Here is a 25117-nt window from a genome sequence, read left to right on the forward strand (position 1 = left end):
CCTGGGGTCCATAGGGTTATCTGGGGTATGCACATTCTCGGGATTACATGTTTTTAGTTCTGTTACTAGTGCGTAATGGTCACTAACTAACCGTGGGATAATTTCGAAATCAGTCATCCTGTCCCAGGAATTAGAATCAATTAGGATGCAGTCTAATAAAAACCCACGATCCTTGATGTAAAAAGTATAGCCGTTTGATGTATCAGACAGGGATCTACCATTACACGCTCTTAATGAATGTTTTAGAACTAGGCAATTCATCTGGATCACCAGGGGAGACCATTTTTTAACTTTTGGACTCAGAGATTTCCAGAAAGTAACCCTCACCCATTATACTGTCAAAGAACAAACCCTCAAGTGGCTCGAACGGACAGTTGAAATCACCTCCCACAATGACCTTTTGTTTTGCAGCAGTAGAACACAAAAATGTAGCTAGTTCCTCTACAGTATCGGACTCCGTGCCCATAGGGGTGGGCCTCGAGTATACATTTACTAGGACAACAGGAGGCTTAGATGGAAACTGCAGTTGGACACATAAGATGTCGATGGAGCCTGCGTCAATTTGCACAGCCGTACAACCCAGGTGTACACCTATCCATGTGGTAAGGCCCCTAGAGAGTCTCCCTACTCCCCCTGATGTTGCAGGGACACTAAAGGAAGCATCACCAGGATTCGTTACCTCCCTCGTGCCCAGATTTCCTGAAACATGCAGATCTTAAATTGACTAATAAAAGATACCCATTCAGGGTCATCCAATTTGTTGTTTATACCCGCTATGTTCCAAGACAAGATCCGTGTTGCCTGGTAGTTATGTGGGTTCTTTTTAACAGACACTAAGGGAGGAAGATTAATTGAAACTTTTGTTAATCCAGTTTCCTCCATCACATTTATCCCTACAGATATAAGGTGTTCAGGATTTCACACTGAGCTAACTCATCTCCGTGGTGGATACTGCATCGGGAGCTGCTCATGCTCCCTCCGTCTGAACCTTCCTCACTTCGGGGATGTAGCTCTGTAGAATTGCCCTTGTTCTCATAGTCTAAAGATGCGGGACATATTTCCTCCTTAATGGATGGGGGGGTCACTCCACACCTTCTAGGGGACTGAACCTATTTTCTGTGGGAATATTAAAAATGGATTGGTTTTGCCAGTGATGACCTAGGTGTGGTGATACAAAATTATTATAAACAGCTCTCCTTACCATCTCCTGCTGGTGGCCATACTGGCAGGGCCTATTGGGAGGTAGAAGTGACCTAAGGGAAATAATAGAATACTACCCTTGTCCCTCCCATGCTCAGTAGCTAAAACTTGTTGGGTTATCCATTAGGTTTCTAAAATTAATTACTATGCATTCTCCTTGTGTATCCATATGTCGACTGCCTATCCAACCCACCCTCTTGTTGTTAGGATCTCTTCGGAATTCTCATATCCTAAGTTGCTATGGTTTACTAACCAATGAACACTTGTATTCTTTAATTCTTGGTGAGATTCTGTTTGACCCTTTCTTAATTCAGGTACACCTGCAAGAATCACTACGTATGGGGATGAGGCAGGCAGCAAATTTATGATTGGTGGGCAATACATCTGGTTATTGCGTTCTAAAACTGGTGAAATTCCTTCCACCTCCTGTACAGAATTTGTATATGCTTCCTCTTTTCCTTTAGACAGTGATGGACTATTGTTTGCTCCATTTATTTGCACCAGGGGAGGCCTTACTGCATTAATATGATTTTGCTTCCTGGCGTGTTGTACGCCATCTACATTTAAGGGGGCAACTCCTTCATTAGGCATTGAGCAGGGTTTGACCAATTGGTTACCCGTCATAGCCTGCTCACAAGACGTACAATTGGGGCTAATGGTATCCTTCGATATCTCCCCAGATTTAATCCATTCATTCAAATTTACAGACAGCCCTCAACCCTTTCTGATAAAGGTCTAAGCTCCTCCTTAACAATAGCTCTCATTTGCACCTCGAGATTCCTCACCAGGGATGTGACCCAGGCAGGCGGATCATTTGCGTGTCCTGTGATAACCTCTGGGGTACTACCATCTATGTTGCCTTTTCGAGGCTGGGGACCTGCAGTTTTTTCCTTCTTACAGCGGTTTTGCTTTGGGTTTTGGTTTAGTTTTGCTATTTCTGCCTGATTTATTTGGGGTGATGGCCTGAGGTGACTCCGGGCTCTCTGCCTCTACGATTACTAATGGAAGATTGGAAAGCTCTAATGCTGGAGCCCCTGTGGCCGATGTACGACTGAGATCCAACATTTCTATTTCTAGATTTGGGGTAATAGATAGGCGTCTCTCTGTCCGTTCTATTTATGTGGCCACAACTCCCAAGGCTTTTTCTAGCATCCTGTCTATTGACGTAGGTTTAGAACTTATTTTAGGCAAAGCTAAAGTTCATTTTTTCTCCACACAACCCAGTTTCTCCATTTTACGGCCTCAACTACTATAGGGGGTTGATTTATACACACCGCTATACTATCTACGCACACAATGGTTCCCCCTAGAGTTAAAAACACCGGCTTTTATACTTCACAGAACGCCAAGACAATGTAATAATGGTGGGCAGATCTCAGGGGGTATCAAGCTTGATAAAGTCAACAGTAGGGGGTGCCCAGCCCAGCCTCTTCCGGCTTTGACGGGCGTGGATGGGCACGCTCTTGGCCCGGGCACGCCCGCGCGCGCCCTGCGCTGCATGAGGGCCGGGCCGGTTCCGAGGGCCTCTGGCGCCCTCAAACAGCGTCACTGGCTCTGCGCCTCGCAGAGCCTTCTGGGGGTTGAAGTTAGGGCCTTATAATTTTGCTGGCGGCTCTGCTCCCCTCAATAACGATGATGGCGGCAAAATTGCAGGCTTCGCTGGTGCCCGCCAAAGTAAGTACAAATGGCCGTTCCCCTCACAGCTGGGTCGAGTTCAGGAGCATCCCGCGCTGCGTGAGGGCCGGGACGGTTTTGAGGGCCTCTGGCGCCTTCCAACAGCGTCACTGGCTGTGCGCCTCACAGAGCCTTCTGGGGGTTGTAGTCAGGGCCTTAGGATTTTGCTGGCGGCTCTGCTCCCCTCAATAACAATGATGGCGGCAAAATTGCAGGCTTCCGCTGGTACCCGCCAAAGTAAGTACTTATGGCCGTTCCCCTCACAGCTGGGTCGAGTAGAAAACGCTCAACTAATGGAAAGATCAGTACCAAAGAAGAATATTCGAACAACCAAAGATAAAAGGAGCAAGCAGATGGAAGACCCTAGAAACCAAAGCACAGATACTCTACCAAGGAAGAAACACTCATGACACCTGAGCAAATAAGAACACCAAGTCAAATTAAATGCACCATACCACAGCAGAACCTAAACAAAGGAAGGGGACGTGACTGCCGAAGAATATACCTACAAGGAAAGGACACTATATGCAAGATACATCCACATCCAAAAGCACAAAGCCCAAAGGAAGCACACTAAGGCATAGGAAACCCCGAGACCCAAAGAAAGAACGTTGTTAAGCTGAAAAACTGACAATCAGAAGGAAAGAAGGAAAACAAACGACCAGCAGACAAAAGACACATTTCCATAGAAAAACTTGTAAACAGAAGAGCTTGCAACCTGAGAAAGTACACCATAACACAAAATAATCTAGAACCAAGGGAAGGGCATCTTCTCATGAAATAACCTATGGCCAAGGAAGGACATCCTACCAATGGAGACCCTACAAACACCTTACCACACATGAACCTGCATCCAAAACATATGAGACCATTCTGATGAAAACCTACAAGCAAAGAGAATACACCCTACCACTAAAGAGCCTATGATCAAGGAAAGGAGACCATTTCACAGAAGAAGCTGTGAACAAGGAAGGACTCCCTACCAATGAAGAACATATGAGCAACAAAAGGACACCCTGTCACAGAAGAACCTGTGAACAAGAAAGGACTCCCTACCAATGAAGAACCTATAATCAAGAAAAGGAACACCCAATCACAGGAGAACCTGTGAACAAGGAAGGACGCCCTACCAATGAAGAACCTATAATCAAGAAAAGGAACACCCAATCACAGGAGAACCTGTGAACAAGGAAGGACGCCCTACCAATGAAGAACCTATAATCAAGGAAAGGACACCCATCACAGGAGAACCTGTGAACAAGGAAGGACTCCCTACCAATGCAAAACTATTAATCAAGGAAAGGAACACCCAATCACAGGAGAACCTGTGAACAAGGAAGGACACCCTACCAATGGAGAACCTATGATCAAGGAAAGGACACCCATCACAGGAGAACCTGTGAACAAGGAAGGACTCCCTACCAATGGAAATCTATAATCAAGGAAAGGACACCCATCACAGGAGAACCTGTGAACAAGGAAGGACTCCCTACCAATGGAAACCTAAAATCAAGGAAAGGAACACCCATTCACAGGAGAAGCTGTGAACAAGGAAGGACACCCTACCAATAAAGAACCTATGATCAAGGAAAGGACACCCTGTCACAGAAGAACCTGTGAACAAGGAAGGACTCCCTACCAATGCAAAACCTATTAATCAAGGAAAGGAACACCCAATCACAGGAGAACCTGTGAACAAGGAAGGTCATCCTACCAATGAAGAAAATATGAGCAACGAAAGGACACCTTTTAGGGTAACATACTTTGGAGTTGGTGTTGCCGTGTAGACCCTTCATTATTTCCCTTTAGGGCTCGGGGTGATGCATTATTCTGGTTGGTGCCATTACCCTGCTGTGATATTGCCCCACGGGTCGCAAGACCCTTACTCACCCCGCCAGGATTATCTCCCCTCCGTTGCTCTCCCTTCCAGGTCACGCAATCCGAAACAACCACAAAAGCGTCCGTGACAACGGGAACCCCGCCCCTCTCTCTGTTGCAGGATCCAATCCGGAGAGACGACAGACCGGAAGGACTTCCCCTTGACCCCGGAAGTCCCCCCTCCCTGCTGACGGCCGGACACAGAAAAGACGGAAGACGAGAGGCAGAAGAGGTCAGAGTATCGTGGCAGGAGATTTCGACTGGAGCTGCGGCGGAAGGAGAGGACGGGAGTGGAGAAACCGAGGAGTGGTCCGAAGACTGGTGGAATCCCCCAGAGATGGCTGAAGAGCGGCCGTAACTCGGAGGAGAGTTATAGCGGAGCGCGTGAGTACCAGATACCTTCTTAAAAGCACGCTAGGTGCTCTGTGTAAATAGTACGGCCCCTGTGTAATTACTCCCTCTATCTTAGACACGTCAATTGTAACGGTTAGACACCTTGTATATAGTATACAGCACCTTGCACTGTATAAATACTGTCCCCACACAAACCTTTTCGAGCAACCCTTGTACTTTGCCTTTCCTTGTCCCCCCCACCCCCCTTTTCCTCACGGTCTTTTCTACTTTCTCACCCCTGGTTACGGTTACGGTACCTGGCCTCTAGCCCCATTAGGACTAACGGCTCCTTCTCTTTCTCTTACTGCCCTCCGAGGAGCCTTCCCGACCTTCTACAGACATCTACACCCAAGACCGGGAAGCCCACTGGACCCCCACAACATACGGCGGAGGAAGACTGCACAACCTGTTTTTGAGCCATATCTTTGTTTCCTCTCTTGTTGTAAGAACTGCCTTGTGTGCATTAAAAGGACACTATTGCCCACTATATCCAGCCTCCTTGCCTGCATTTCCAGCCCGCCGACCGCCCACGATCACAGCTGGTGTCAGAAGTGGGTTTGCCTGGAGGCATGGAGGCCATGATGAAGAGGATGGCCGAGTCCCAAGAACAATTGGGGAAATTAATGGAGCGGTTCCTGAAGACCGCAGAGGACGACCGAGGCCAGCTCCACGCTGTACTGAAAGGACAGGGTGACACACACGAGCAAACCATGGGGAAACTGACCGACGTTCTGGGACATCAGAGACCAATGGCCTCCCTGCCTTCCGTGGTTCTCCAAAAGTATGTGCCGGGGGAGGACCCAGACTTTTTCTTTACCAATTTCGAAAGGCTAGCACAGGCCGCCTCTTGGCCTATCGACCGTTGGGGCCACTACCTGGGAACCTTGTTGACCGGCGACTTGCAAGCCGCGTATCAACAGGCAAACATACAGGGCAACAATCCTTATGCGGATGTCAAGAAGTGTATCCTTGAACGGCTGGGCATCGACGATGAAACGTACCGTGTAAAGTTACGCCAGGCCGGCTGGGCATCGACGATGAAACGTACCGTGTAAAGTTACGCCAGGCCAAGGAAGGGCCACAAGAAACCACCAGAGCCCTTTTATTCAGGATCAAAGACTTGACCAATCGATGGCTGAGACCCGATACCTCTACCAAGGAGGAAATCCTCGAGAAAATATACCTGGAACAATTTCTGATGTCTTTGCCTCCAGGCACTCAAAGGTGGGTGCGACAGCATGCCCGTCTTTCACTGGAAGCCGCAGTGGAAATAGCAAGTGCCTACAGCCGTGCACAGGAGGTGCAGCGAGGCAAGGAGGAGCACCCACATAAACCACATCCCTCCACAGGCATCCGGCCTCACCGTCCGCCTCTACCGAGAAGACCGGAGCCTACCCCTCTGTTTCCCACCTCTATACTGCAGCGACCTACCAACCCCGGACCCCAATGCTACAGTTGTGGGGGTTTTGGTCACATCGCTCGGGTGTGCCCCCACAAGGAAGAGCCGATGGAGGTTGACCTTGCCCGGAACTATGTATGCTCGATTCCAGGTGCTGCACCACCCCCATTCCGTTGTCCGGTGAACATTGACTGACAAACACTCATGGCTCTGACAGACACTGGGTGTCGACAGAGCGTTCTCAGGCCTCAGGACTTGAACACCCCTGTTAGCCCCCGCCTGGTATGGTCGCCATTCAATGCGTTCACGGCGATATGAAAAGATACCCAACCACCCAAGTGCATGTCCAACACCCCAAGGATCCAGGAACCACCCTCACCGTAGGTCTTGTACCAGCTCTTCCGGAACAGGCCATATTGGGGAGCGACTATTCCGGCCTACCAGGACTTCTACAGGACACAACCGATTCCCTGACCCGATGGTGGGAAGAAGCCCCTTTCCCTGCGATGGAGCCCAAACCCCATAAAACCAAAACACAAAAGAAGAAGGAAAAGAGAGAGCACGCCTGTGTTTTCCCAGTGATCCCGGATGAACACCCCTGGCAGACCGACAGGGAATTCAGGGCAGCACAGCAAGAAGATCCTGTTCTGCAGGAAGCGTGGGCGAGGGCGTTAGACAACGAGGATCCCCTTACCGTAGGTCCTTACTTCTACAAGAAACATGGGTTGTTATACCGCAAGGGAGGGACCCAGCAAAAGCCCCAACTTCTGATCCCTGGCCCCTTCCGAGATAAGGTCCTGTTCCTTGCTCACAGCCACCTCCTGGGGGGTCATTTTGGCGACGAAAAAACCAGCCAAGCGATCTTAGACAAATTTTACTGGCCCGGGGTTCACCAACACATCAAGAAGTTTTGCAAAGAGTGCCCTGTGTGTCAAAAACATAGTTGATATCGACCCCCTAGGGTACCCCTACAGCCCCTTCCTGTTATCGATGTCCCGTTCAGAAGAGTAGAGATGGACATTATAGGGCCCCTGTTACCCTCTCGAAGCGGCTGTCGCTACGCCCTAGTTATCATGGACTACGCCACGCCCTTCCCTGAAGCACTGCCTCTGCGTCAACTCACTACCCAGAACATCGCCAAAGCCCTCATCTCTGTGTTCTCTAGGGTGGGGTTTCCCCGGGAAATCCTGACCAATCAGGGCACTCCTTTTGTCTCGGCTCTGATGAGACAGGTCCGCTCCCAACTTGAGATCAAACAGATCAGAACCTCTGCGTACCATCCGCAAACAGATGGGTTAGTGGAGAGATACAACGCCGCGCTGAAACAGACTCTAAAGAAATTGCTGGGATTAGAAGCAAAAAGGTGGGAGGATATGCTGCCCCTTGCCTTGTTCGCCATTCGTTGTAAGACACAGAGCAGCACCGGTTATTCACCCTATGAACTACTGTATGGCTGACCCCCTCAAACCCTATTGGACATGGCCCAAGAAGCCTGGGAAGCAGAACCAGACCGTACTCGTCCCCTCCCTCAATATACGGACAACCTAAAGACACACTTATCTGTGATAAGGGACATTGTCCTCCAAAATCTAGAGAACCCACAAAACAAACAGAAAGGGCAATACGACAAGGGCACAAAAACACGGGTCTTCTCCGTGGGAGATCTGGTTCTTTTAATGATGCAGTCCTCAAATCAGAAACTCCTAGGGCAGTGGCAGGGCCCTTATGCCATCCTTCGACAGGTGACCCCTGTCACACACGAGTTAGACCTGGATCCCACACGTGGTACCACACAAATATATCATGTGAATCATCTAAAGAAATGGGAAGGCCCTCGTCCCGTCCTGTCCGGCTCTTTTGCTCATGCTCCCCTCTCCTTTTCCCCCTGCATAGACACTGAACTAACCACACAGCAGAGTCTTGAACTTAAGAAAGTCCTATATCCATTACGCCAGGTGTTTTCATCTTCACCTGGTCGTACCGCCATTACAGAACACGCCATACAAACGGTACCTGGGAAGGTGGTCCGACAAAGACCGTATAGGGTCCCCGAAGCCCGCAGGGCGGTTATACAGAGGGAAACAGAACAAATGTTAAAGATGAGTATAATAGAACCCTCGGTGAGCGACTGGAACTTCCTGATTGTCCTCGTACCCAAACCTGACGGGTCTGTCAGGTTCTGTATTGACTTCTGTGAAGTCAACAAGATTTCCTCCTTTGACACCTATCCGTTGCCTCGCGTCGACGAGATTGTCGAACGCATAAGGAAGGCCCAGTATATCTCTACGTTAGACCTCTGTAAGGGGTATTAGCAGATACCCCTCAGAGAAGAGGACAGAAAGAAGATGGCGTTTTCCACCCCTGAAGGGTTGTACCAATTCCTAGTCCTCCCTTTCGGCCTTCATGGCGCACCCGCTATATTCCAACGAGCAATGAACCACATATTAAGGCCCCACACCCTGTATGCGGCGCTTATCTGGACGATATTGTCATTTATAGTGATAACTGGACACAACACCTGGAACACCTTCACGAGGTCATCACTTCCCTGGGGTCTTATGGGTTCACGATAAACCCCGCCAAAACCACCCTAGCAGCCCAAACGGTTAAATATCTGGGATGCCTCCTGGGTGAAGGCCTAATACGACCCCAGAAAAGCAAAACCGAAGCCATCCATTCCCTCCCGTTTCCCCAGACTAGAAGAGACCTTAGTGCGTTTCTGGGCCTCCTGGGCTATTACCAGAGGTTTGTACCTAACTTTTCTCAAAGGGCAGCCCCGCTCACTGACCTGTTAAAAAAATCCACAAAAACCGAAACAATCCTTCGAAACCCAACGCCATTGTTGTGGCATGCTTTTTCCGATCTGAAAAGCGCCCTGACATCCAGTCCCGTGTTAGTGAGTCCTGATTACTCACAACAGTTCCTGCTCCAGACAGACGCCTCGGAACAGGGACTAGGGGCGGTGCCGTCACAAAAAGACCCCTTTGAGAACGAAAAACCCATCCTCTACCTCAGCAGGAACCTATTCCCACGAGAAAAGAACTATGCCATGGTGGAAAAAGAAGCCCTGGCAATCAAATGGGCTGTGGAGAGCCTCCGATACTACTTGGAAGGGCGGGACTTTACCATATTCACAGATCACGTTCCCCTGGAGTGGATGGCTCGGAACAAAGGACACAGTGACCGAGTCGTCGGCTGGTTTCGGTCGCTCCAACCCTACCATTTCAAAACGGTACATCGGAAAGGTGTGGACCAGGGTAATGCGGACTACCTCTCCCGCTACCCCGTGTCCCCACCCTGTACAAGAAGAACAGCTAGGGGAAGGGGAAGGGGATGTGATATTGCCCCACGGGTCGCGAGACCCTTACTCACCCAGTCAGGATTATCTCCCCTCCGATGCTCTCCCTTCCAGGTCACGCAATCCGAAACAACCACAAAAGCGTCCGTGACAACGGGAACCCCGCCCCTCTCTCTGTTGCAGGATCCAATCCGGAGAGACGACAGACCGGAAGGACTTCCCCTTGACCCCGGAAGTCCCCCCTCCCTGCTGACGGCCGGACACAGAAAAGACGGAAGACGAGAGGCAGAAGAGGTCAGAGTATCGTGGCAGGAGATTTCGACTGGAGCTGCGGCGGAAGGAGAGGACGGGAGTGGAGAAACTGAGGAGTGGTCCGAACACTGGTGGAATCCCCCGGAGGTGGCTGAAGAGAGGACGTAACTCGGAGGAGAGTTACGGCGGAGCGAGTGAGTACCAGCTACCTTTTTAAAAGCACGCTAGGTGCTCTGTGTAAATAGTACGGCCCCTGTGTAATTACTACCTCTATCTTAGACATGTCAATTGTAATGGTTAGACACCTTGTATATAGTATACAGCACTTTGCACTGTATAAATACTGTCCCCACACGAACCTTTTCGAGCAACCCTTGTACTTTGCCTTGCCTTGTCCGCCCCCCCCCCCCTTTTCCTCACGGTCTTTTCTACTTTCTCACCCCTGGTTACGGTTACGGTACCTGGCCTCTAGCCCCAGTAGGACTAACGGCTCCTTCTCTTTCTCTTACTGCCCTCCGAGGAGCCTTCCCGACCTTCTACAGACGTCTACACCCAAGACTGGGAAGCCCACTGGACCCTCACAACGTACGGCGGAGGCGGAAGAAGACTGCACAACCTGTTTTTGAGCCATATCTTTGTTTCCTCTCTTGTTGCAAGAACTGCCTTGTGTGCAATAAAAGGACACTATTGCCCACTATATCCGGCCTCCTTGCCTGCATTTCCAGCCCGCCGACCCCCCACGATCACACCTGCATTATGCATTCAGAAAGCTGCCCACGCTTTGAATGGTTGGGAGGGGAAGGATGAAGATCTTGCGATGGGTAAAGGTTTCTAAGCGCTTGCCCTGCGTCAGGGGGGAGCCTGCAGTGGGAAACTCTGCAGAGCCAAAGGTCCGAGAACTGTGAACGTGGGGCATAGTTAGTTATTAACGGATTGCAAAGTGCAACATCATGCAACTTGTTGGTCACCACAGAGAAGGAGGATCGAGCACAGATGCAGCACTTCAATCTTTTTTCCTTCTGTCTGATGTTCCACATCATAATTTCCATCTGATCTTTATTCCAAAGGTATCCTTAAAGTCTTACGCTAAGGTCCTGGTAATCTCACAGAAGCAGGAAGAGCTCAGAGGGGTGCACGGCGGGGGCACAGATGATCCAAATTAAATTTTGATTTCTATATTGAACCAATAGTGGAAAGAACAGGGGGACATCAACCATTTGAGTGTATGGAGTAGAGGAGAATGCGAGCTTTGTACGCAGATGACAGTCTTCTATACGTCTGAAATAAACAAGACTACATCACACCACAAGACCTTTACTAGTATAGCAAGTGAGTTTCAAAGAATTTAAGGACATCTTTGAAATAAAGACCGGACGGAAACACAATGTGAAACATAAGAACGGAGGACAGAGTAGCAGCAAAAGCGATCAGGTATTTAGGGATTACCATCACGCTGAGCTTACAGAAGCTCCCATCTAAGAACTTACTTAAGATGGCCTAAGAAATACAAATATTAATAGGAAAATTTCAGAATTTGCAATTCGCAATGATTGGAAGCATCAATCTGCTTAACATGTGCAGCCTTCTGAAGCTTACTTTTCTGTGTTGCTGTGTCCAGATAGAATTTGATGGAAAAGAGATACAAAAAACATAAGGCAACCCGAGTAGCTTCATCTGAGCATCTGAAGGTAGAAGGATTTCATGGAAATAATTAAGAAGAAAACTGGTGAAAGAGAGTTTAAGGCTACCCGGCATTTTCAAGCACTATCCAATATAGCAACTGCAACGTTAAAAGGGATTACACATCAATCTAGTAGAGTACATATGTACAAAGAACCAACAACTAGGATATGCCGACAAGGAGGTAAAGGTTTGTTCAAAGACGCTACGGGCATCAGCCAATGTATGGTACAGCACAGGGGCCGATGGGGCACACAGTGCTAGAGCAGGATAACCGACATGGTCATCCCTAGGTATGCCAGAGAGTAAGAGGGGTGAACTCTCTAAACCACTGATGGAGGCAGGGGCTTCAATGAGAGGGGCTTGATAGAGGATGCTAGCTCTAGCCAATGGGGAACCAGGATGGAAAAACTAAGGTCAAACTGGAGGTTTAAATATATGCAACACGATGGAGATAGATGTAGAAATGCCAGATAGCGCAAGCAAGAAGGAAGTGTGGAAGTGATAGGAAGCACTGTGCTCGACAGAGGAAACGGGATGCGCTCGCTTACAAAGAACTGCGATTGTTATGGCAAGATCTTTAGGCACATTTTATTCCATAGCCACTGCTGCTACAAAACGAAAAAACTATTTCCACACTGCATTGGATATACATCAGCGCACAAAAACCATCCAAAATGTTAAAAGATCGAACATACAACTGCATCCCCGAAAGAAGACGCGATACATGTTTGTAAGAGGTCGAGACTCGAAAACCTTTGGGGGGTGGGGGGTGGGGGGGGGGGGGGAGGGGGAGGAGAAAGTAAGTGAAGCCTTTGCTCAAATTTATGGAACAACAATTAAGGTAAGCCATTGCTCATCATTTGTGGTATTGATAATAGTGAAATGGCAAACAACGTGACAACTGGAAGAAAAGTAGCTGCCATTGCACTTGATATTATTGGCTGGTTGTGTGTTTTTTTTTTCGTCTCTCTCTTTCTCTCTCTCTCTCTATCTCTCTCTATCTCTATCTCTCTCTATCTCTCTCTATCTCTCTCTATCTCTCTCTATCTCTCTCTATCTCTCTCTATCTCTCTCTATCTCTCTCTATCTCTCTCTATCTCTCTCTATCTCTCTCTATCTCTCTCTATCTCTCTCTATCTCTCTCTATCTCTCTCTCTCTTCTGTGGAAAAGAGGGGTGGGCCCCATTATTAAATTGGGCACGAAGGGGTTGGGAATTCGGGAAAGAAAGCTGCAGATTTTTGGCAACCTATGATAGACTAGTTGGGCCTGAAAAAAGAGCTGAAAAACTTGGTAATATTCATACGCTTACATATGTTTTACACTTGAATATAGTGGTAACAACCAAGCATTCACCAAGCAGACATATAATCTTTCCATGATTTGGTAAAGAAAAAAAAAGATAAATATAGAGGTGATCAGGACTAAAAGAACAAAAACATCAAAGATGTGTCACTGATGTTCTACCACAGAGAAGAAGCCCGGTCCATGTGTAGTGCTCTGATACATATATATACATACATACATATATATACATATATATATATATATACATATATACATATACTAGCAGCCCGCCCCAACGTTGTTCGGGGGCAATGAGGCTTCAGGGCCAACCGCCCACCCAGGCCCCTGCCCGCCCCGAAATTGCCCCGACCCCCTCCCGCCCCGCCTCGCCTTTGCCTTTCCTGAGCCGCTAAGACACCTATTAGCTCCACGGACCAGATGGAAGCAGGGCCAACCGCCCGCCTCCCTCCCAGACCCCCTCCCGCCCGCTTCGCCTTTGCCTTACCTGAGCCGCCGCTAATGCTGTTTTTTTGTTGTATTCAGGGACGGACATGGAGCAGATGGAAGCAGGGCCAGCCCCTCGCCCTCCTCCCGTCCCGACTCCCCTCCCGTCCCGACCCCCTCCCGCCCCGCCTCGCCTTTGCCTTACCTGAGCCACCGCTCCTCCCCGCCCTCCTCACTTCACCGCCACTCCATGTCCGCCGCTCCTCCTCGACATCACGCACGTCGTGGCCAGCGCTACGTCGCGGCCAGTGCAACGTCGCGGCCGGCGCTACTTTCAGGGGACTACTTTTTATTTTTAGTTACAATTTTAAATTTACGTTTAATTTTTATTTTTTGTAGCCTATGTCCATCTGCACACCCTGGCAATTTCAACGATGTATCAGGTGTGTGGATTGGCGCTGTGGTTTCAGAGTTTACCTGGCTCAAAGGTTTGTGTTCTCTCTTTATAATAGTAGTATAGATATACATATACATATATACATATATATACATATACATACATATATATATATATATATATATATATATATATATATATATATACTTACATTTATATTGCAATTTTTTTTACAATGCACTGTAATTTCATGTTTGTCGACGCACCCTTTCATAGTGAGCGCTTTGTAAAACTATCTTTCTGCTCTTTTTAAAGTAGGAATGTGTCGTATTTCTGTTTTATCTTTATTTAATGTTATAACATATTTATTAAATACTTGATGTATTTAGTTAATCATTTATAATTTATCTGAATTAAAGGCTGACTTATGTGATTTTAAAGTGCTATGATTTTTTTTTAGAAATTATATATTTTTTCCTTATTTTCGTTTTTTTCTTATATAGTTGAACTCGGAACTGGTGGGAAGTAAAAATGTTCAATTTAAGAAATGTATTTAATATTTGTTATATGATCATCCTAATTTAGAAGGGGTAATTAAATTGATATTAATTTGAATTTCATGCACTTCAGGAACGGGTAATTAAATGTATAATATGTTTATTAAATCTTAACTAAAACATTGAATCTAAAATAAAATGAATGTTTAAAAAAATTGTTCAGTTTTGAATCAGGATAAAAATATATATACACAATTCAATACAATGCAGATTATCACTGTATTTCCAATAATAAACAGCAGATGGCAGTATTGTTCCTTTAAAAGGTCCATTAGATGCAGTGCTTACTGACACCGACAAGAGCAGGAGAAAGTGCCAATAGAATATTGTCACCACTGTGGGCGCCGCAATGTTTTTTAGGTTTCGCTGGGGGACGGAGCTGTAAGCTCCGCCTCCAGAGAAATCTCTTGATTTCAGTAGTGACTCTGGAATACGCCCCCCTGTCCCATTGGCTAGCTCCATAAATGGAGGCTAGCCATTGGAACAGAGAGGCGTCCGTCATGGCTGGACCAGATTCGGGGGCGTTCCCGAGAATCTTTGGCTTTTGGCTACGTCATGATACGTCAGCCAAAAGCCGGGAACGCCCCCGAATCTGGTCCGGCCGGGCCGTGCTTGCTGCTGTCCTGCCTTACTCTGTGTCCCTCCTCCCGCCGTCCCCCCTTCCCCCCTCCCCCCTCCTCGCTGTCCTGTGCACGTTTCCCGCCGGCCGTCCGTGTCCCCTTCCCCTCCCACAGAAGCAAAACAACCCTTGTGTCCCATTGTCTTTGCAGCATTCCCTCCCCTCCCACAGCAGATCCCCGCCTCCCGAGCCGCAGCTGATCCCCGCTCTCCCCGCCTCCCTCTCCCCTCCCACAGCAGATTCCCGCCTCCCTCTCCCCTCCCACAGCAGATCCCCGCCTCCCGAGCCGCAGCTGATCCCCGCTCTCCCCGCCTCCCTCTCCCCTCCCACAGCAGATTCCCGCCTCCCTCTCCCCTCCCACAGCAGATCCCCACCTCCCGAGCCGCAGCCGGTCCCGATGCCGTTGTAACACGGCCTCCGCTCTCCCCCTCCCCTCCCACAGCAGATCCCCGCCTCCCGAGCCGCAGCTGATCCCGATGTTTCGGAAGATAGAAATTACGGGATGTCACTGTATTTCGCAAAATGTGTGCAAGCGGAAGAAGTCCAGGTGAGTGCCCGTTCCTGCTTCCCGCTGTCTGTGTGCCGTTCCCGCCCCCCCCTCTTCCCGCTGTCCGTGTGTGGTTCCCGCCCCCCCCCCCCTCCCGTTGTCCGTGTGCGGTTCCCGCCCCCCCCCCCCTCCCGTTGTCCGTGTGCCGTTCCTGCTCCCTGTAGTCTTTGCCTCGGCAAACTGGAAACAGACACATAAGATCAGGAGTATCGTGTGAAGCTGTGTGCAGCATGTGAATAAGTGAATTAATATTGGGTTGTAGGAGTGGAAAAGTAAATTTTAATAGGATCCTACCCACACCCAAGGTTTAAAAAAACAGTGCAAAGTAGTATTGCAAATAACTACTTAGGTGTAATCCAGATATTTGTAATACTACTTTGCACTGTTTTTTAAACCTTGGGTGTGGGTAGGATCCTATTAAAATTTACTTTTCCACTCCTACAACCCAATATTAATTCACTTATTCACATGCTGCACACAGCATTTTACTTTTGCACTGCTAGCTATTTTTACCCCCTGACACCATACATAGGTTTCCCTTAACACATCACTGTATCCTTCAATACGATTAGGCTACAATCTACCTAATCCATAGTGGACTTGTTCTTCCACTTCCTTCGGGTGAAGGATCCCAAATGATGTAGGGCGGTACAGGACGGGTACCTGATGGGAACACGTTTTCACCATGAATACTTTGGATTTATAGACTGTATCCTTTCAATTACACACAGTTTTTCAGATAGCTTTAGCCTGGTTCTTGACCCGTTGTTATATGTGTTTTTTTCATTTGCTTGTAGGGATCATAACAATGCAAGGTCAATAAATATCCCCATCATACGCCCTCCTTTTTGTATTAAATATCTACAGTAGCCATGAAGTCTGACGATCTCTACTTGCTGCAACATCATGGACCCACCAGAGGATTCTGGGTACGCAGGGCCAAATTTTCCGTCCGCTCCAATAGAGATGGGAGTGAGACCAGGAGGCCCACGGATGCCCTCGCACATTCTTTTCTGGAGGCAGAGATTGGTGGATAGGGCTGATTCCACTCTGCCTTTCTTGGTCTTTCCCAAAGTCTTTGACCACCATACAAATATGCCTCTGGAATTACTTCGAGAGCGGAAACTGGATCTTCCAGTTGGCTTCAACCAGACATGCCATGCGCTCCTCTTGTGTCTGGCGATGTAGTCTGGTTTCAGGGTTCCATATGGCCTTTGGATTAATTTGGGTGCAGTTGTCACAGGCCCTGGAGTTGTGCCCTATCCCCTAGGCACCACAAGAAGGCTTCGTGAGGGTCCATCACAGACATTTGGTTGTGACAGCCACTACACGACTTAAACCCTGTTGTTTAGGGGGGTGATATTTCCCCTTGCAGATAATTGTGTTCAAAGAAGTGAGCCAAAGACCAAGGTGAAGATCTGGAACCACATCTGGAGGAGTGCGGAAAAAGGAATATACGTCGGCATACGTGTGGCGCATATATGCAGTTCCGGTCGTCACTTCTAGAATGAAAGAACGTCGGCACGGAGCCGCACAACACCACCTATCTGCATGCAGGAGAGCAGCTTTAAAGGTTCAAGATCCGGTCTGAGGCCTGGGAATATTCACAAGGTGAGGAACCTGCGGTTAGAAGTATCCATCGGAAAGAAGAGTTACTGAAGGGGTAAGAAGGGGAGGGAATAGTAAAGGGACAGACGCAAGGGAGATATAAGAGTCGCAAGAAAGATCAGAGGAGTAGTCACCAGAGGGATGAGAGGGAAAAGTCAATGGAAGGTAGAGAGGAGGATTTAACAAAGGATGGCAAAGAGAGGGAATTCACCTTGTCTGTGGCCGTCTCATCCCGGTCCTCAGGGCTGGCATTGAGGTTTCGCTCCACATGCAAGTTCCAGCGGTCCAGCTGCACGATGTTTCCATCTTCCACGTGGGACAGGATCTTCGACACGGGCTCGTCAGTGTAACCCTGCAGCAAAGGAGAAGAGGACTGCGTGATCCAAAGGAAAAGAGAGACACTTGTTGTGGCAGAGACGGTGAGACTCAATGGAGAAAGGCAGGGAGAAGATTACTGCTAAACTCAAACATGCCCTCGAAGGCTGCCTCCCACATGCCTTGAAAGCCGGACTTTGCCATAGTCCTCCTAGCCCACTCCTTGCCCTCGAAGCGGAGCCCACTCCTCGCCCTCAAAGCTGAGCTGACTCCTTGACCTCAAAGCTGAGCCCACTCCTCACCCTCAAAGCTGAGCCCACTCCTCACCCTCAAAGCTGAGCTGACTCCTTGCCCTCAAAGCTGAGCTGACTCCTCGCCCTCAAAGCTGAGCTGACTCCTCGCCCTCAAAGCTTAGCCCACTCCTCGCCCTCAAAGCTTAAAGCTTAGCTCACTCCTCGACCTCAAAGCTTAGCTCACTCCTCGCCCTCAAAGCTGAGCCCACACCTTGCCCTCAAAGCTGAGCCCACTCCTCGCCCTCAAAGCTGAGCCCACTCCTTGCCTTCAAAGCTGAGCCCACTCCTCGCCCTCAAAGCTGAGCCCATTCCTCGCCCTCAAAGCTGAGCCCACTCCTTGCCTTCAAAGCTGAGCCCATTCCTCGCCCTCAAAGCTGAGCCCACTCCTTGCCCTCAAAGCTGAGCCCACTCCTCGCCCTCTAAGCTGAGCCCACTCCTCGCCCTCTAAGCTGAGCCCACTCCTCGCCCTCTAAGCTGAGCCCACTCCTCGCCTTCAAAGCTGAGCTGACTCCTCTCCCTCAAAGCTGAGCCGACACCTCGCCCTCAAAGCTGAGCCCACTCCTCGCCCTCAAAGCTGAGCTGACTCCTCGCCCTCAAAGCTTAGCCCACTCCTCGCCCTCAAAGCTGAGCCCACACCTTGCCCTCAAAGCCGAGCCCACTCCTCGCCCTCAAAGCCGAGCCCACTCCTCGCCCTCAAAGCCGAGCCCACTCCTTGACCTCAAAGCTGAGCCCACTCCTCACCCTCAAAGCTGAGCCCACTCCTCACCCTCAAAGCTGAGCTGACTCCTTGCCCTCAAAGCTGAGCTGACTCCTCGCCCTCAAAGCTGAGCTGACTCCTCGCCCTCAAAGCTTAGCCCACTCCTCGCCCTCAAAGCTTAGCCCACTCCTCGCCCTCAAAGCTGAGCCCACACCTTGCCCTCAAAGCTGAGCCCACTCCTCGCCCTCAAAGCTGAGCCCACTCCTTCCCTTCAAAGCTGAGCCCACTCCTCGCCCTCAAATCTGAGCCCATTCCTCGCCCTCAAAGCTGAGCCCACTCCTTGCCTTCAAAGCTGAGCCCATTCCTCGCCCTCAAAGCTGAGCCCACTCCTTGCCCTCAAAGCTGAGCCCACTCCTCGCCCTCTAAGCTGAGCCCACTCCTCGCCCTCTAAGCTGAGCCCACTCCTCGCCTTCAAAGCTGAGCCCACTCCTCGCCCTCAAAGCTGAGCCCACTCCTCGCCCTCAAAGCTGAGCTGACTCCTCTCCCTCAAAGCTGAGCCGACACCTCGCCCTCAAAGCTGAGCCCACTCCTCGCCCTCAAAGCTGAGCTGGCTCCTCGCCCTCAAAGCTGAGCCCACTCCTCGCCCTCAAAGCTTAGCCCACTCCTCGCCCTCAAAGCTGAGCCCACACCTTGCCCTCAAAGCTGAGCCCACTCCTCGCCCTCAAAGCTGAGCCCACTCCTCGCCTTCAAAGCTGAGCCGACTCCTCGCCTTCAAAGCTGAGCCCACTCTTTGCCTTCAAAGCTGAGCCCACTCCTCGCCTTCAAAGCTGAGCCCACTCCTCGCCTTCAAAGCTGAGCCCACTCCTCGCCTTCAAAGCTGAGCCCACTCCTCACCCTCAAAGCTGAGCCCACTCCTCGCCCTCAAAGCTGAGCCCACTCCTCGCCCTCAAAGCTGAGCCCACTCCTCGCCCTCTAAGCTGAGCCCACTCCTCGCCTTCAAAGCTGAGCCCACTCCTCGCCCTCAAAGCTGAGCCCACTCCTCACCCTCAAAGCTGAGCTGACTCCTCTCCCTCAAAGCTGAGCCGACACCTCGCCCTCAAAGCTGAGCCCACTCCTCGCCCTCAAAGCTGAGCTGACTCCTCGCCCTCAAAGCTGAGCCCACTCCTCACCCTCAAAGCTGAGCTGACTCCTCTCCCTCAAAGCTGAGCCGACACCTCGCCCTCAAAGCTGAGCCCACTCCTCGCCCTCAAAGCTGAGCTGACTCCTCGCCCTCAAAGCTGAGCCGACACCTCGCCCTCAAAGCTGAGCCCAATCCTCCCCCTCAAAGCTGAGCCCACTCCTCGCCCTCAAAGCTGAGCCCACTTCTCGCCCTCAAAGCTGAGCCCACTCCTTACCCTCAAAGCTGAGCAGACACCTCGCCTTGAAAGCAGCACCCACTCCTCGACCTCAAAGCTGGGCCGACCCCTCGTCCTGAAGGCTGAGTCCCACCAATAACCCTCAAAGGACAGCTCCAATTCCCTACACGTATTCACTATGAGCCACATTCCAATCCTTGATGTTATGAGTGAATGCTTTCTTTACTTTCGGCCATTACTAATGGCTCCATCATTAAGTTTGCTTGTGCCACTACACAAAGGGAACAATCATATGCAAAGCAGCTTCTCAGTCATACAGTGTCCTACTTAAGCCTTAATAATGGGAGTCTCTTCTAAGTGCCCTCAAAGTTTGCCTCACCTCTGCCATGGAAAATAAACGGCATTTCATCAGACAAGTCAGATTAGTAACAAACAAGCATTGGCAAAACCAATAGATATGGCTTTTCGATGAAAAGGCCTCCTTAGTCAATTATGGATTTAGGTATTCAAAAAGTCATCATACATGCACTCTGTCATTCCTCTTGACACTGAAGCATCCATTCATCCAACCACTCATTCACCAATTTACACAACAACAACAACAACAACAACAACACTAACAAAGAAACTCAACAGCAAATCCAAAGTACATTAGAAGAATACAAGTGGGGAACAATGTTATGCCACCGGAACACACAAGAAGTATGCTTGCAGTAATAAAAACTAAACATAGCAACAGGAGGCCTTCTTGCAATGGCATTAGACGAGGTGAGTCAAAATTCTGAAATTAAAACATGGCCTTCAGGTTTAGAACCAAATGGTTGGGTATTTAGGACTGGTAAAGCAGCGAAACTATGGCAAAAACCATTCCATCATGGTGGCCTAGTGTAAGGGCTGTGTCCTTGTGAATGCAGCAAACGGATTAAATGAAAGCCAAGGAAGCAGCCCCTTAGCACTGCCGCGGAGCTTTAGAAAAGTATAAAAAAAGATAAGACGGAAACATTTAATAAAAAAAATGGAGAACTGACGGACTGTCCCACTAGTCCTGGCACCGAACCGCACACATTCTGGTGGATGTCCATGGGATCATACCAATGGCATCAATCATAGGTCAATACAACTGATGTTGGAAGTGGACGGTCCATTGCCCCATGCTGAGAGTTATCATGAATGTAAGCGAAGTGCTTCAGTCATTGGCTCTACTGTCCTGTGAGAAAGAGCTTTCTCCTGATCGGATTTCCTTCCTTGTCTGAGGTGCCCCTTTGTACCTGGTCCCACGTGAGCATCTTCTAAACTCACTACAGTCGACACCTTGTACCTGGTCTCTCGTGAGCATCTACTAAACTCACTACTGGCGACACCTTGTACCTGGTCTCTCGTGAGCATCTACTAAACTCACTACCGGCGACACCTTGTACCTGGTCTCACGTGAGCATCTACTAAACTCACTACCGGCGACACCTTGCACCTGGATTCACGCAAGCATCTACTAAACTCACTACCGGCGACACCTTGTACCTGGTCTCACGTGAGCATCTACTAAACTCACTACCGGCGACACCTTGTACCTGGTCTCACGTGAGCATCTACTAAACTCACTACCGGCGACACCTTGCACCTGGATTCACGCAAGCATCTACTAAACTCACTACCGGCGACACCTTGTACCTGGTCTCACGTGAGCATCTACTAAACTCACTACCGGCGACACCTTGTACCTGGTCTCACGTGAGCATCTACTAAACTCACTACCGGCGACACCTTGCACCTGGATTCACGCAAGCATCTACTAAACTCACTACCGGCGACACCTTGTACCTGGTCTCACGTGAGCATCTACTAAACTCACTACCGGCGACACCTTGTACCTGGTCTCACGTGAGCATCTACTAAACTCACTACCGGCGACACCTTGCACCTGGATTCACGCAAGCATCTACTAAACTCACTACCGGCGACACCTTGTACCTGGTCTCACGTGAGCATCTACTAAACTCACTACCGGCGACACCTTGTACCTGGTCTCACCTGAGCATCTACTAAACTCACTACAGGTGCCACCTTGTACCTGGTCTCACGTGAGCATCTACTAAACTCACTACAGGTGCCACCTTGTACCTGGTCTCACCTGAGCATCTACTAAACTCACTACCGGCGACACCTTGTACCTGGTCTCACCTGAGCATCTACTAAACTCACTACTGGCGACACCTTGTACCTGGTCTCACGTGAGCATCTACTAAACTCACTACCGGCGACACCTTGTACCTGGTCTCACGTGAGCATCTACTAAACTCACTACCGGCGACACCTTGTACCTGGTCTCACGTGAGCATCTACTAAACTCACTACCGGCGACACCTTGTACCTGGTTTCCTGAGTGATTGTGTGTATCACTTTATCGATAAAGGCGTGGTGCCAAAACGAGTCTGTCAGTGCTGGGAGGCTCTGCACATTCAAAGCACTTTGCTACAAAACCCTGTGAGTGTTCTCTTCTTTGGCTGACATTGTATTGTTTGCCATTGTGGAGATATATATGCATCCTAACCCCATAAGGTTGATCCTGGGGAGCCCGACAGGATAAAAAAGTATTTAGAGAGAGAGAAAAAAATACTGCAAAGTTTCAATATTTGCCCCGGTGGTACAGGTTCAGGGGCCACGCCAGTGAAATAAGAAGGAGGAACATGGGGTACCCCTCCTACGGCTTATAAAAAGCCCTGGGGAATGCCATCTCCATGGGGCACTAGTTTTTATGTATACAGGGTGTGTGCCCAAGCAGCACCCCTCACGCCTCAGGGGCGACGACCTCCCCAGGTCAAATGCTTGAAAACAAATGCATGGGGCACGCCACCCCTCACCCACCAGCCATGGAGTTCCCCACCTCCCCGGGGCCAAATTTAAAATGAGTGGGAGGGTCCTGCGTGGCCCCCCTGCAGCCCCGGGGTCCGCCACCTTCCCGGGGCTGAAATACATTCATGGAAGTGGTCTGTCGTAGACCCCCTGCCATGGGGACATCAACCTCCCTGGGGCTAACTTCTAAGATGGGGGGCATCACAGTCCCTCTCATGGAGCCATTTATGACCCTGGGGCCACCACCCCAGGACTCGCTCCTGGTACCTATCGAAGAGCCCACCCTCAAGAGGTAGCTGTTTGCTTTTGTTCTGCTTTCTGAATGCCGGAGCTGTCAAACAGCTCCCGCTTGTAGAAAGCAAAGTTTTCATCTGTTTCTCTGCACGCAAACATTGCTCTGACAGTCAGTGTGCTGCCTTTCAGCAGTCCCTTGTCGGTCACAGCAATGCTGGCTCCAACAGGAGGCGGGGAGCAGGCAGGGACCGCGGGGGGCTTGAAGCTGCACGGGCGATCCCCAGCACAGGTCACAGGGGGCCCTCGGGTCACCCACAATAAAGAGGACTAGCCCCAGAGGATGTGCTTCCGGGTGCAGAACTTGGTCTGTGGCGGGGGGCCACATAGCCCACATAGCCCCCCTCCCCATAGTGTAATTACCGGGCTCCAGGGGATGGCCAGGACCGAAAGGGGCCTGGGGAAGGAGGCCATGCCCCTCCTAATTTATAAAAGACTTGCCCAGGAGGAAGTTGCAGAGGACCCTCCCCCTTTCTCAATCATTTTGCAAAGGGTTCCTCCTGGCACAGCACTGGTTGGGGGATGAAGTTCCCTTTGCTGATGAGGGTTCTTGCGGGCAAAAAAATACGTCCTTTAAACTCCAGTAAGTCCCACGCAGCAGGACTGCCGAGAGTTCATTGGGTTTCCCCAGCCCCTTTCTCTACCACTCTGCAAACGTGCCTCCTGGTGCACTACTTGTTCGGTAAAACCTGCAAGTGAGGGACAGTGAAAACTTTGAAATAACCCACACACCATGGGAGACAACTCTCAGGGTGTGAGGGTCATTTGTTTGATATTTCAAAAACAAAGTCTCACTTTGTGGTTTAAAAAACAAAAAACATGTTAAAAGTTGGACAAACATGCATCAATTTTATTGTACTGTCCATCAAACTTTCACAACGATGTTTCCAGCCAATGACCAGAGCTATCCGCAGGGCTGAATGCCGAAGACAGGTACTCCAAGGCGATGGAGTATTTTACTGCATCGGACTGGCTGAGTACAAACCATACTTCGACATATAAATCATGCACTATGTCTCTGAGGAGGGCGTAACAAGGATTATTGCAATGCAAAACTTCTATCCTGACGGTTTGCTATAGGGGTAACAAACACTAAAACCCTTGCCAACTACGGTAAAGCGTGATATTACATATAACAAAATACATCTTCAGATTTTACGAAAGTGAGAACAATCCAACCCTAAAATAGACTTGAACATATAATGTGCATGTTGTAAATAGAAGCTGGAGCCTGGTATCATGTAGGTTACTTTATTCAAGTCTTCAAGATGTTAAGTTAAGTTACAGAGAAGACCCACCAGGAGTGACTAGCTTGCCACTCGGCCTGCCTGGTTCCAACTCCCAGTTGTCACCAGGCTAAGCCACAAACACTCCATGATGTCACCCAAGGTTCTAGTGGTGACATCATGTGAGTGACCATGAAATCCCCAGAGGTAGAAAGAAGACAGCCTAAATATAACAGTGCACAATAAATAAGTCAGTCGCACTGACTTTATTGTACCTTTTCATATTAAAGGTCTATTTTATAATCTCGGTCATTGGCTTTGAACCGTAACCAACAAAGCCCTGCTGTACTGAGCCAGTAGCCAGTGGCCACTGCCCGGAAGCTGTACTTGGCCCAAGCTCCATGCCACGGCATGGATCGGCAAGCAGAGCAGGAAATGATGATGTGCTAACCAATCAGAAGCATGGAAATTAGAGAGACATTGGAATGAACGAATGGTAAGTTCAGGTAAGTATTGGGTGGGTTGCAAACCCCTTTTAAGATTTTTTTTTTTAATACAAAAGATTTCACAGGCACTGTGCAAGCAACCCCCACAAACAGAACACGGAGGGCTTACTGAAATGAGTTGTAATGATGACACCTGCTGGATGGACAGAGTATTGCCTCTGGAGGCAAGGATTGCTCTGGTGTGTGGCACAGCTGTGGAGGTACCATGATAGGAGACATGGGGGGTGGGGGTCCAGGGATGGGACAGGGAGAGGTTGAGGACCGCTCTAGAGAGGGGGATGGCAGCTGTGCACCTGGAGCTGATGATATGGGGACAAAAGACTGCAAGGAAGGCTCTGCAATTGGACAGG

The 25117-nt window shown here is 49.5% G+C and overlaps 1 protein-coding gene across 13 annotated transcripts in view; it reads right to left on the reverse strand.

The window, feature by feature from the left end:
• Nucleotides 1-25117, reverse strand: part of DGKZ (diacylglycerol kinase zeta) — a 502570-nt gene that overhangs the window by 212164 nt on the left and 265289 nt on the right. For all 13 annotated transcript variants that reach the window (XM_086949968.1, XM_086949967.1, XM_086949970.1 and 10 more), the window contains one exon: nt 17446-17586. In XM_086949968.1, the coding sequence (XP_086806094.1) occupies nt 17446-17586 (141 nt within the window). The remainder of the gene's footprint in view (nt 1-17445; nt 17587-25117) is intronic.

Source organism: Lissotriton vulgaris, unplaced genomic scaffold (genome assembly GCF_964263255.1).
Source record: "Lissotriton vulgaris unplaced genomic scaffold, aLisVul1.2 SCAFFOLD_741, whole genome shotgun sequence".
In the NCBI taxonomy this organism is placed as follows: Eukaryota; Metazoa; Chordata; class Amphibia; order Caudata; family Salamandridae; genus Lissotriton; species Lissotriton vulgaris.